The 12,672-nt window shown below is 38.1% G+C and overlaps 1 protein-coding gene across 3 annotated transcripts in view; it reads right to left on the bottom strand.

Annotated features, from left to right (window-relative positions):
* Window positions 1-532: 532 nt before the first annotated feature.
* fam189a1 (family with sequence similarity 189 member A1) overlaps window positions 533-12,672 on the bottom strand; it is a 92,159-nt gene continuing 80,019 nt past the window's right edge. For all 3 annotated transcript variants that reach the window (XM_023332648.1, XM_023332649.1, XM_023332650.1), the window contains 8 exons: window positions 8,837-8,944; window positions 7,609-7,769; window positions 5,013-5,148; window positions 4,116-4,191; window positions 2,888-3,670; window positions 2,710-2,781; window positions 2,042-2,373; window positions 533-1,351 (listed from right to left, as the gene is read on the bottom strand). In XM_023332648.1, the coding sequence (XP_023188416.1) occupies window positions 1,148-1,351; window positions 2,042-2,373; window positions 2,710-2,781; window positions 2,888-3,670; window positions 4,116-4,191; window positions 5,013-5,148; window positions 7,609-7,769; window positions 8,837-8,944 (1,872 nt within the window). In that variant the 3' untranslated portion in view covers window positions 533-1,147. The remainder of the gene's footprint in view (window positions 1,352-2,041; window positions 2,374-2,709; window positions 2,782-2,887; window positions 3,671-4,115; window positions 4,192-5,012; window positions 5,149-7,608; window positions 7,770-8,836; window positions 8,945-12,672) is intronic.

Below are 12,672 nucleotides of genomic sequence, written 5' to 3'. Positions count from 1 at the left end.
ATCTATTTATTTTCTTAACCCCGCTAATACTGTCCAATGTCATGAGAGAGCTGTTTCTAAATGCCAATAAGCAAGTGATAAAGTTTACCCTGGACAGGCTACTAGTTCATACAGTATTAAAAAAAATGTAAGAATAAAAAACAAGTTTCACATGCCAATTTCTAAGTTAGCTCATATACCATGCTAAATAAAACCTGTCACTGCATTGCAGTTACAGAGTGTACTGTTTTTTTGTTTTTTTTTATAGATTTGGTCAAATTACTAATATTTACACTATTAAATATACTGTATACTTATTTAATATTATTTATTTATACATTTTATTTTGCTTATAGTTATGTTTGTATTTACTAATATCTAACACTTTTGATGGAGTATCTTGTCAACAAATAAGCAATTTCCTTGGAGATCAATTCTATTAGAATTCCTACAACTTTCATCCCTACAATTCACAAGTTTGTATATTTGTAAAAGAAAAACATAGGATAACTACATCGGTGTACAAAGACAAAAAGAGATTTCTGCAAACAAAAAACTAAAAATGCATATTTTATTGAAACACTGATAAGAATTGTAGTACAATGAGGTAAGTTAAATAATCAACATTTGTGATGTTTTTGAACCACAAAATATTCACCACCTTATCAGAAACATTTCCACAAGTCAGCAAACAATGGCCAGCAGTGTCCGTCCTGTCAGTTCAGTTCACAGTTTTGTACAGACACATTTGTTTCTCATGAGGACAAGAGGAACACAGACAACAGACATTTCTCTGCATGTCTGTCACGGATCCAGGCTTACCAGCTGGGTTATTAGTTCCTCTTTATAAGGAGATGAAATTCAGTAGAAAAGGTCCCCTGAGGGAGAAAAACATTCTTTTATTTGTTTCGGATGAGAAAAAAAAAAGCCACTACAGACACTGGCAGGCTCTGACGGAGTTTGCTACCATTTTTGCTGATGACTTGGCATGATCTCACAGGGCACTATGAGCAGCATAGGAGCACTTCAGATGCTTTGTACTGCAGCCACACTGAGCAAACAATGATCCCATAATGTCTGGAGAGTTATTAATTACTCCGCAGACATCTGCCACACAGGGCAGCAACATCAGCACACTGGAATGCCCTCAGAGTCTTGATCCGAGTGGTCAGAGAATGGTTTCTCTGCACTCAAGGCCTTGTTCAGAGGATGGGGAGCCCTGTGGGTCAGTTGAAGAGCTGGTTTTCTGTGGGTGATGTTTTGAGCGGCACATAGATGGGGACGGGGAGGAACTCAAAGCACCGCAGCTCTGAAGATGTATGTCCTCGTGGTCCCGTTTCCTTGGACTGCCAATGATGCGCTGGGTCATTACCTAGCAACATGAAAACAACAACAAAGAGAGAGAGGCTTTGGTAAGCTGCTTATGCTTCTGCTGCAGTTGCCTCCATGAAGAAAACTAAGTTGGAAACCTTAATGTGTTAGAGGAAATAAAGTCTCACAAGACCTTCATCATACAACTGACTAAAATTTAAAACAAACAAAATCCCCCACAGCAAAACCAACTCAAACCTAAAGCAAAACCAGCTCACAGTCTGCAGTTTTTGAACAGTTTTCTTGTAGATCACTTAAAATAGTTCCATAGTACTGTATGTACATACGTACATACAGTCAAAGTAAGAAGATCATGGATTGCAATCCAGGATGGAGTTTGGATGTGCCTGCATGTTCAACAAATATGGTGATTTCACAGTTATTAATTCCTTGTTTAATAAATATGTAGGTTAATCTGATTTAGTCTTGTGTTTCCATTTGGTTTCACCTTGAATTATTTAGTTTTAGTTAATCAATAGTGAGAATAGCTGAATAATAGAAAATAAAATTTTTGAATATCAACTCCTTTTACATCTTAATTGTCAAATTTCATGTTAGATTCAGTTAAATTCTGAATCCTCAGAGGTAGAGAAAACTCCTCATGATTAATTTTAGAATATTATTCTGTATTCATTTAATAATAATGTCATCAAACATTGCTTTGCACATATTTACAGTCAAATCTGGTTACCTGATCTATGACATTGGCACTGAAGATGGCCTCTTCCATGTGTTTCTCGTCTGACTTGATCACACACTTGATGTTGTTGACAACCTGCTGGACTTCTGGAGGTAGACTACTGCTGCTGGAGTGCTCCAGGAATTTGGCCACTAATATTTTTGTGTCTTTGTACATCTTAAGGTCAGCCAGTGAGTGCGGGCGCTCATGGGAGGGGTGCGTGTGAAGGGATCGAGGTTTAAGGTGGATGTCCACTTTCCTTCCCTCCTTCTGCTGCTGCTGCTTTGTGACAGCTACATGGCCCGGCTTCGCTCCGACTACTTCTGATGAAACATCTCTTGGCTCTGAGAAGGAAACCATGCAAAAACTCTTAAAGCACAGAAAATGACTGTAACTTCTAATATTGAAGGTCAAACCCTGTAGAGTTTGTTACATTGAATCAAGTAAGGTAGCAGAAAAAAAGGTTAATGTAGCTGACATGTATAAAAAAGGCATAAGCAGTGTTATTTATTATTATTTATATAATAGTACATAGTAGTACATAAAGCAGAAAAAAATACCACAAATCAGTTTCTTTTTTTTTTTTTTAGAAAACAAGGCAAAAATCATAAAACGTCCAAATTTAAAGAGCATAAATGTCATTTCATCAGTAGATATGTAAAACATTTGGACTCTCTTACCCTGTTCTGGAGAAGTACGAGCTGAACCTGCAGCAGCTGGGTTATTTCCAGTGGTGCAGCCACAGTTCTGTCCTGCAGGGGGAAACAAAAAACTTTACTATGAGCCTCAATTCAGAGCTAACTGATCACTTTACTGATTTCTCCTCTAAACATCCTTTAAAGTATTTTCTGCACGTACTTCCTGTTGGGGTGGAGCAGGAGATGGGGTCACTGGTGGAACGGACAATGCGTGCCAGTTTGCGATACCTTCTAGCTGCTCTGAGTGCCCGAGGCTTCTCGGATGGTGACTGGCCACTCTGAGCTGAGGTAGAGGGGGGCTGTGATGAGGAGGAGGGTGACCAAACACTGAAGCACAGCCTGGGGCCTCGTGGCCGGATGGGGGGAGAGGGAGAAAGAGAGGGAGCCAAAGGGCTGATGGCAGAAGTTCCACCAGAAGAGGCCACTGAGGTGGGGGAACAAGGCTGCGGCGGTGGCGGGATAGTAACAGGTAAGGTGAGCTTCCTGCTCATCATTCTCGCTTTAATCAAGGAATGTGTCTGGGCTTTTGGTGGCTCCTCTGGTAAATGTTTGGCTGAGGCCAGTTCGTCACAAATGTGCATTGCAGCCCTCAGTTCCTCGCACGGATGTGTGTTCTCTGCAGAATACTCCTGGTCCAGGTTGCTAAAGTTTTCTGAGGACCAATCCGGTGAGCGTTCCAGGGAGTCCTGGGTGTGTGAGGACTCGCTGTATCCCGTGTCACTAGGCCGCGCATCGGTGTGAGTCATGCCGCGATGGAAACGCGTAGAGAGACGCGTGCAAAGTTCAAGGCTGGTGCAGCTTCCGTCAGTGGGGGCAGTCTGCAGGGTGCCAAATGGAGACGAGTCGGAGCCCTGCACCTCCAGGGAGCACAGGTCCTCTGAAGAGCAGGTCTGGTCCTGGTCAGCCACCTCAGACACCATCAGCGATGCACTGTCAACTGAGGCTGACATTATTAAGTACAAGTAAAAAAGATTAGCTACAGTATGACTTAAAATCTTTTGTAATTATTGCTCTCTTCTGCCATTTTTTTATGGCATATAAAAAAATATACTGACATTTATTAATAATCCAATCCAAAACATGGATAAAAATGATTGAAATTATTATTTTTAATTAAACAATAAAAATAATTAGTAAAATAATTTCATTAATCATTTAAATATGTGTACATATGAAGTTATAAATAATGACAAAAATTATAAAAGGAAAAGGAACAAAAAACAAACATAAATGACAAACAAAAATGTGACTGCAAAAGATGAATAAGAAAAAGAGAAAATAAAGGTAAAATTACATAATAATATTAACAATGAGATCAATTTTCACAACTTTCATAAAATTAAATTCAACGGGGTATTTTGGCAGCCTTAGTTCTGTGGAGATGTTACCCTGTGTGCTGAATCCTGCTGTGGTGTTTCTGTCACACAGACTGTCAGTGGCCTGTTGCTCGATACTGGTGGTGACCTGAAAAAAGCAAAATCATTAGTTGAAAAACGCCTCAGGCGTTTCATATAAGCAGGGATGCAGGACTTTGTTTTGATTGAGCTGTGAAGCACCTAACCTGCAATACTACTGACTGGGCTGCAGAGGGCTGTGTTACTCTATCACAACCCAACGCACATTCATTTCTCATTTTAAAGGAAAGGGGCACCAGTTCAGAAAATAACAATTTTGCACATAGAGCTGCATGACAACAGCTTTATTTCAAAAACCCTAAGTAGCTTGACTGATTTAGGATGTTTGTTTTTTTATCTTTATACCCTGAAGATGTCACTTAGACTGCCTGCTGCTTATGTATTTCTGTTTGAGAAAAGTTATCCTACTTTTGATTCCTAAACCAGATTTCTATCATAGTTGCTTTTGACTTAACTTGTACATGAAATCAAATAATGGAATAAAATCTTTTGGTATTGAATTACACAAACATTATAAAGGAAGATCAATTTGTTAAATATCAGACAAACCACATAAGTTAGTTACACTTTTTTTCCATTTGTGTCATTTAAACACATAGGTTATACACCCATTTTCAAAAATACCCCAAGTTGATTTCACACCTAATGGCAAAATACTTTATTATGAATAACAGTTGATCTGTAATGTATTAATATATTACAAGTAAATCCTATATTTGCTTATTTGCCTGTGTACATAATTAAAAAAAGAAAAAAAAAAACCTGAAAAAATATTTATTCTTTAGGAAAGAGCCAACTTGTGGTTTTACTGCTTGTTTGCTTTCAGTGTAGACACTAGCTTGAAGGCAGAGTTGTATGTGTATCCCTCACCTGGCTGGCCGGGGTCTGGCCCACCACAGACTCATAAGGAGGAGGGAGGTCAGTTGGATAAAGGGTTCCCGGGCTATTTATGGGCACCCCATAGATGGCGCTGAAGGGGGAGTGTGGAAAGTCCAGATGCAAGCCTCTGTAAAACAGAAACAAGCAACAGATAAAATTCTTACAGACAAATAAAACACCGGATGCAGAAATAATGGATAATATGCAAAGTCAGTCACATGCTAGTAAGCATTTAACTGGCCTGATAAACGTGAATATTGGTCAAAGAACTAAAGGGTGAAAGACATCCTCTTGTCTCAAACACTCAAATCCAGGCAATATATATCATTGCCCTATTCAGATACACCACCTCTGTTTTATATGGTGCCAATTAAGAATAAGCAGCCAAGCGTGCCGTTATATCTTTTAATTACAACCCTATTCTCAGCTAAAGCGGCAGAGCATGAAATACAGCCCGAATTTCCTCCAACTATCTGAGCCGTTATGATGTCATGACACATCCCTGGCCTTCAGTAGGGACACCATAAATGCTTCGTCTGCCTTGTAGATATTTATGGCATAATTGACAAATAGATGTGGCTTTCAGCCAAATAGCATCAGCTGTGGCATTCTAGCTCATAAGACTGAGGAAAATGGGGGGAGTTATAAGGAGGAGAGGTCATCTAATCATCCAGAGCAGCTTAATAGGGGGAAATGCTCCAGCTCTCCAGTGGTCAGAGTGATTGTCACACTGAGATAAGAAATGTATAGATACTGTTTAACTTCAGGATTTTAAAGGCTTAAATGCTGATTATGAAGAATTACAACATCGGAAATGGTAAGAATAAGAATATTGTTCTAGCTCTCTTGGTGAGCGATTAATTATTTATATTTTGACTTAAGGTAACAACGAGAGAGCTGAAGAAATTTTATACAAAAGTCAAATATATTGCAGAGATGGTGTTTTAAGATGACTTAGCACATTCTATTAGAGTTTAGCAAAGCTAATGCAGCTGCCATTACAAAAGCAGCAGTCTCTGTGTGTGTTCCCTCAAGAAAGTAAATTAACCTCAACACTGATTTCCAAAAGCTTGCCAGCATTTTAAAATCTAGCATGCTTAAAAAAAGCAGAGAAGGAAAACTCCAATGGATACAACATTTTTGACAACCTCAAAAATCTGCTACACTTTTTGTGTACATAGACCAACCACTTTGCATAGTAAAAATGTCTGCATATCACATCTTTTAATATATATATATATAAAAAAAATGCAACATTAAAAAAAACCTGGATACATTTATATTGTAATCTATTTCGTTTTATCTACACACTAACACTATTTGGAAACTGATTTGAGCTGGTATTGTATTTTTAAAGTATAACTTTTCCTGATTTTTTTCCCCATATATTATTTAAGCTCCAAAGCACTTCTGGGCCTCCTTTTGTTGTGATTTTAGTTTTATAAGAAGACAAATGTTTGGACTCTCGACTGTAGGGGAAGAGTTTAAACATTTGGATTCATTTATTGCAGAGCCTGGCTGTTTTAAAATAGTGATTCAGCAGCACCCTGCAGAATAAAAATGCCGCATCCATCGCAAGACAATTTGTGCCAAAACCTTTTTCTCACTCAGCAGAACAGGCTCCTTCACAGAAGAGGAAATTCGAACCAGGCTATGCGTATAAATGAAGTCCAATTAAATCACTGATTCAGACATTTGCAACTCTGATGAAGATCTTCTGTTCTTGTCTTCTTAAATCCTGAGCATGTGGCATCTGTGTTTATCCACGTTGAATAATGTATTTTAATCTGGCAGAAAGTAGGAGATTTATTTTTGTAATCTCTATATTTTAGCCTATATTAAATAATATAGGCTCACATGGCATTACTGGAGCTTGGTCATGTCTTCTCTCCTTTTCATATTGAAGTTAGTCCCAGCACAGAATTATGCCAAAGCTGCAAGAGGTCTAAAACTTCACAGCCATTCAATGTTGAGATTTTTCAGGATTTTCTTAATCTTTAATGATATTACAACAGCTGATGTATGCCTCTATATTTACCTCTGTGGGATTCAATTTCCACTCATGTTTACTATAATCATGATTTGTTTCCAAATGGTTCCCCAGGAGTTACTGTCTTTTACTTCCGCCTTTGCTTCCCTTTGTTGTTCTCCGTCCAGACTCAAATCTCTAGTGTTTTAAAATAATTGCATCCTGCTTTCATTTATATTAATGTAATGTTTGAGAACTCAGAGAACTCTGTTCACCCCATCTCAACTGAGGTCCTCTATTAACCGTATTAGGCTGCTTTTGACTGGTAAGCACAATCTTTGCATATATATATACTGTATATTTTTAATTGTTATTAGATAGCATTTAATTGAGTGGGCAAACAAAGGTAAAGTTTACATTACTTTGAATTACTAAGGAATTTGTAGCAACAAAGCATATCTATTGACTTACTGCTAATCCACAATCTAAAAACTGAACAATCACAACTTGGCTGTTGCTGTTGGGAATTAATCACATTTTTCATACTGGGGTAGTGTCTCAATTTCTAAGCCGATAAATTGAAACGTTGCTATTACGCAGCAGAATTATGCTTCTCACCTTTGTCCATCCATTGAGGGGGTGCAGGTGTACTCTGGGGGGTAGTACGGTGGTGGAGGGATCGGAGGAATGAACTCATCAAAGTCCAGGGTCTGATGCAGGATGGTACCATGGGGGGTCATACACTCAGCGTTTAAGGCTCGAGCTCTGTGCGGCATGAACTGAAACGCAACATAAAAAGAACCATCAGCAGGTTTTTGTTACATAACTTATTACATCCTTAGGTTTTATTTTTTCTTTCTGGTTACTTTACTTAATAGACTCCGCACAGTGAAATAATGAGCCTACAGTTACATTTATATTCACATCTATTATTCTGGTCACTGATAAAGTTTATTAAAGAAACTAAAAGGAGGTTTTGCAAAGTTAGCGATATAAACCTCTTATGCTCATCTGCCTTTCATTTCTGTATTTACCTTCTTTCTAAGCATCTTATGCTATAGCAGGGATACAGTCGGCTTCAGCTTAGTTAGGCTGTCATAGATTTTTTGAAAATAAATTGATTCAATTCAGTTTAGTTCAGTTTATTTAGAAAGTGTCAATTCTTTTTAAATGTGTTGTAGATGTGTTGAGGTGTTCTTTATAAAAGAAGTGTTTCCAATTCAGTTATACACACATTCAAATTAATCCTGGTTATCAAACAGTGCTTGAAGTTCAATGCATTACCCTGCAGATTGCAGAAATAGAAATACATTTACAGTTAAAAGAATGCAGAAACATAGTAACAATCTATCCACGTTTCTATATCACTAATGGACATCCTGTTCTGAATTAGGAACTCATTTACAATATTATTTGCAGTTGCTGAATAACATAACACTCCATTCCTGAATACTTTTTTATCCCGACTTTTAGTCTGTTTTCTTTATAGTAATGCCTCTGAATCTGTGCTCTGCTATAACACTTGGTTTCAACATGACAGAGCCCAGAACTCTGGGTTTGTCATGCTGGATTCAAAATAAAGCATGACTAGTGATTTCCAGTCTCTGTAGAAAGTTGTCAAACAAAACATGTAGCCACAGGCAGCAATTTAAATATTTAAACTTGTTTAAGCAGGCATAAAATTCCCAGGATGAAATCTGTAGCGGGTTCTTGCATCACAAGCTACAGCAGTTAACTACATGATGACAACAGCGCTCTACCTGATGAGTAGCGGGTATGTTCGGAGATATGAAATAACAGTTGTTGGGAATTTTTTTATTTTTACCCGCCTTTCCATCCCTCTTACCATCTGCAGTACATCAGTCGACACCATCTGCATGCAGCACATTGCGGTAGCAAGAGCACACACAATGGTGGAGATGACGTTAAGGGCACAGACGCTGAACAGCAGCTCCTACAGGAGACGAGACAGAGGAGGAGACTGTTAGAGGAGAAGAAAACAAAAAGGAGAGAGGGAAATTATGAGACTAAAGATGAGAGGAATTTGTAGAAAACAGCTGGGGAAAAAAAGCTAAGAATGACCTGATTTCTTTAACTGATAAAATAAGAAAAAGGATGTCTGTTTGTTTTTTGTTTTTTTTTAATACCTAAATTAGCAGTTAGTTAATCTGTAACTACATATTTATGTGTAAGCTGGTGAAGCACAAGTCTAACACCATTAAAAAGACTAACAAAACTGTCCTTTCTGTTAGCTCTTTGAGAGATAAATGCATTTAAATATAAAATCAAATATTTACATAGCCTGCACAAAAAAAAAACACAACCCATTTTTGCCTAAGCTTTAGCTTCATGGCTGATGCCTTAGGATGTTCCTCTAAACACTGCTTAACTTTTGCTTGCTAATGATGATATGTATTTTGGGCAGTGTTTACTAGTCCTTCTACAATAACGCACCTCCACACCATGACACTGTCACTCTTAAACTTAACAGCATAATGTTCTCATGCTTGCAAGTTTCCCCCTGTTTGCTTCAAAAGGTAACAAATGTCTTTATCAGCTAACGCTTCCATTTTATTTACATCACACCACATACCTGTGTTCTGATGCTTTTAAGGACTGAAATATTTGTCCTTGATTGCCCTTGCAAACTTTAATTGTTTTTTTTTTCTGTCGCCTGTGTCGGTTTCACAGTTTGACCAGTCTCAAGTCTCAAGGTCTTTTGCTTTTGTTCTGGGGTAGAATAGCACATCCATTTCTAGGACACAGAAGCCGCCTTCTCCCTGACAGCTGGACACTCACATGGTGATAACAGCTGTGTATAATTGTTTGAAGAGATGAATGTTGTCCCCCTTTGGCATCTGGCAATTGTATCCATGGTTGAACCAGACTTGTGGAGGTCCACATTGGTCACCCTGATGTATTTTCTTTTAAAATTATGCAACAAAGGAGAATGTGATGTGTTGCCATATAATACATCCACAGGTGTGCCTCGTTTTAACTCAAATGTTGTGAATTATCCTTTTACCAGTTTATAGAGCCATAACTTTGGCCTTAGTCTGTTTTCAACTATGAGTGCCCCAGTCTTTAAAACATATCTGCGTTTTGTTTAAATTCACCTATAAACCTGTCATGATTTAGAAGAGAGAATATAACAGAGCTATTCTTTATTGATTGCAAATTGCTGCCAGCATGAGGAACATGACTGTAACATCTTTCCAGAGAATAATTTAATTTCTCTCTTACATTTGTGAACAGTCCTCTAAACTAAAACTCACCAATATATACCCTGCACATATTTTTTCCAGAGTAATTTGGCTTTCATTTATAGTGATATTATGTCCATCAGACAACCTTAAAACATTTTCAGTGTCTTCTCACTCATGTCCACTATTCAGATCACCCAGTAAAGATTTCAAGTTTCTTTGGAAATATGTGTATTTTTGAAGATTCGTTTTAGAGTAACTCACATTGCAAAGCTTTTTTCACTCCACATCTATTAGTTTGTTGTTAATCCTGAACAGATTTTGTGTTGGAAGAATGTCTGGGAGACTTATGGACATTACATCAGTCTGTCTGACATTTCACGCCAAGCTGTTAATAACAACTGCTGTTAGGGCTGTCACTACTTTCCCTTTAAGTTTCAGTTAATATACTCTCCTCAATTGACAGACTAATAGAGGCTTTAATTTCTATAATGTTAAGTATATCTCTCTACACTTATATACTTTATGCAGCATTAATGCTGACCAAACATTCAGCATCTACAAAGGCAGTGACAGTCCTGAGGCTCCCGCTTCAACTGATGTCAAATGCATTACCCTTGGATTTATGTTGACCAGTCAACCCTAATTGCCAAGGACAGGACAGCCACTTTCACCAAGGGAATGTTACGCAGAACCAGTTTTCTTTCTGAACCTATGCCAGAGGTTGAATTGCTGTTTTTGCTGGGTTACTCTGGCACCTAAACCTTAAATAGCTGAGAGGTTTAAGTACCTTCTCTCACTTCTTCTAAAGCGAAAGAAGAACGAATAAGAGATTTATAGGCAGATAAATACATAGTCTTTAGTGATGCAGACACTGCTGCAGCAGCCAAGAGAGAACTAAGACGTAATGCAAACCTCTCAAGGTCCTGGCCAAACACATAATCTTATTGCCTCATACTATTCACTGCAACTAAGACGGTTGAAACAAGCAGCAGAAACTATCTTTCTCCGAACAGTGTTAAGGCTCATCCTTACAGATAAGCTAAGGAGACTTAAGCAGAGGGAACTGAGGTTCTTCTACACCAAAAAGAGACGCCGAAGGTGTTGGGCTGCCAATCAAACACTTCCTGAGTGTAGAATTGTGGGCATGTTTAAGCTGGATGAGGCTCTGCAGAGATTCAGGACAGAAAACAAAAATGGGAATGTTTCAGGATAGTCCTAAAGAGTTGAGAGAGGTTTGACTCCTGTTCCCCCTGAGTCATAATAAGGAAAGTGTTCATTTTTAGATATCTGCACCCATGGTGTGATGATAGGAGGTATGAATATAGATTTGGATTGGGAGTTGGAACTGTGGAGTCATAGAAATAAAAAAAGGATTTTTTTTCTCATATTGACCTCCTGACTAATGTGGCTACAACCCCATGGTGACAGACTGAGGAGAGGACTTAATTACTTTTTCACATCACTGATACTCAACTGCTGCCTCTCGAACCGTGAGGTTCTGGACTGAATGTCTCAATTAGTTTTTCCTTCAAGCGTCTGGAAACACATCACACTGAAATAAGTGAGCCCTGTTCTTTTCCAATCAGTGTGAAGATACTCGTTTTGCAGGCAGTCGTGTTAATTTCCCCCCCATTTGTGAATCAGCTCTTCAGAGCCTCTGAGAGAAAGCCCTGAATGTCGTTCAGGAAGAGACAGCAGAGATCTGTTTTATCAGAAAAAAAAAACTTTCAGAAATTTTCTAACATCTGAAGGATATCCTTGTGATGCTATATCCTATGCCGTACTAACAGTGTTTTCTGACAGTCAACTTCAACTTTTTTTTGGACATTTTGAGATACAACAGGGCTTCAATTGAGTCAAACAGTTCAGACAAGCATCCGTAAACCTCAGTAGCCCATCATCTGGGCTCTGCTTCTGCTGTTTTTCTTCCACTGGTCTCTTTCCTGCAACCTGCAAACATGAGTTTTTGTATCTGTTTAGCTTTGCTGTTTTGAAAGTGCTAGGAAATTATATTTCTCCCCTGATTTTGCCTTTATTGCACCGTTACATGTTTCAAATCATAATACAAATTTGTCAGACAAAAATATCCTTACTAAGTACAAAAAACAGATAACGAGGATCTGAAAAAAGTTATTCAATATATTTCTGATATAAAATTTCTGTGATTATCAATATTTTGGAAAGCTAAGTTTTAATTGGAGGCCTGTCTCACAAACAGAATTAATAAAGTACTTAAATATGACCTCTCTGACAACATAATGTAGCCTGAAAGATAAAAAAAAATGCTACAATCTAAAGCGATTCAATTACAAATGACAAATTGTTGTCTTCTGTTGTTGAAGCCAGCTCACTAAAATTAATCCAAGAGCTCATAATGAATCATCCAGGGTGTCAAAGCACATCTAAAGCACTGCCAGCCTCATTTGCCTTGGTTAAAATAATGTTTGTGATCCAACAATAAATAAGAGACCAGGCA

Source organism: Xiphophorus maculatus, chromosome 4, assembly GCF_002775205.1.
Source record: "Xiphophorus maculatus strain JP 163 A chromosome 4, X_maculatus-5.0-male, whole genome shotgun sequence".
NCBI lineage: Eukaryota > Metazoa > Chordata > Actinopteri > Cyprinodontiformes > Poeciliidae > Xiphophorus > Xiphophorus maculatus.
The sequence above is the reverse complement of the archived record's forward strand: the minus strand, read 5'-3'. Positions and strand labels throughout refer to the sequence as shown.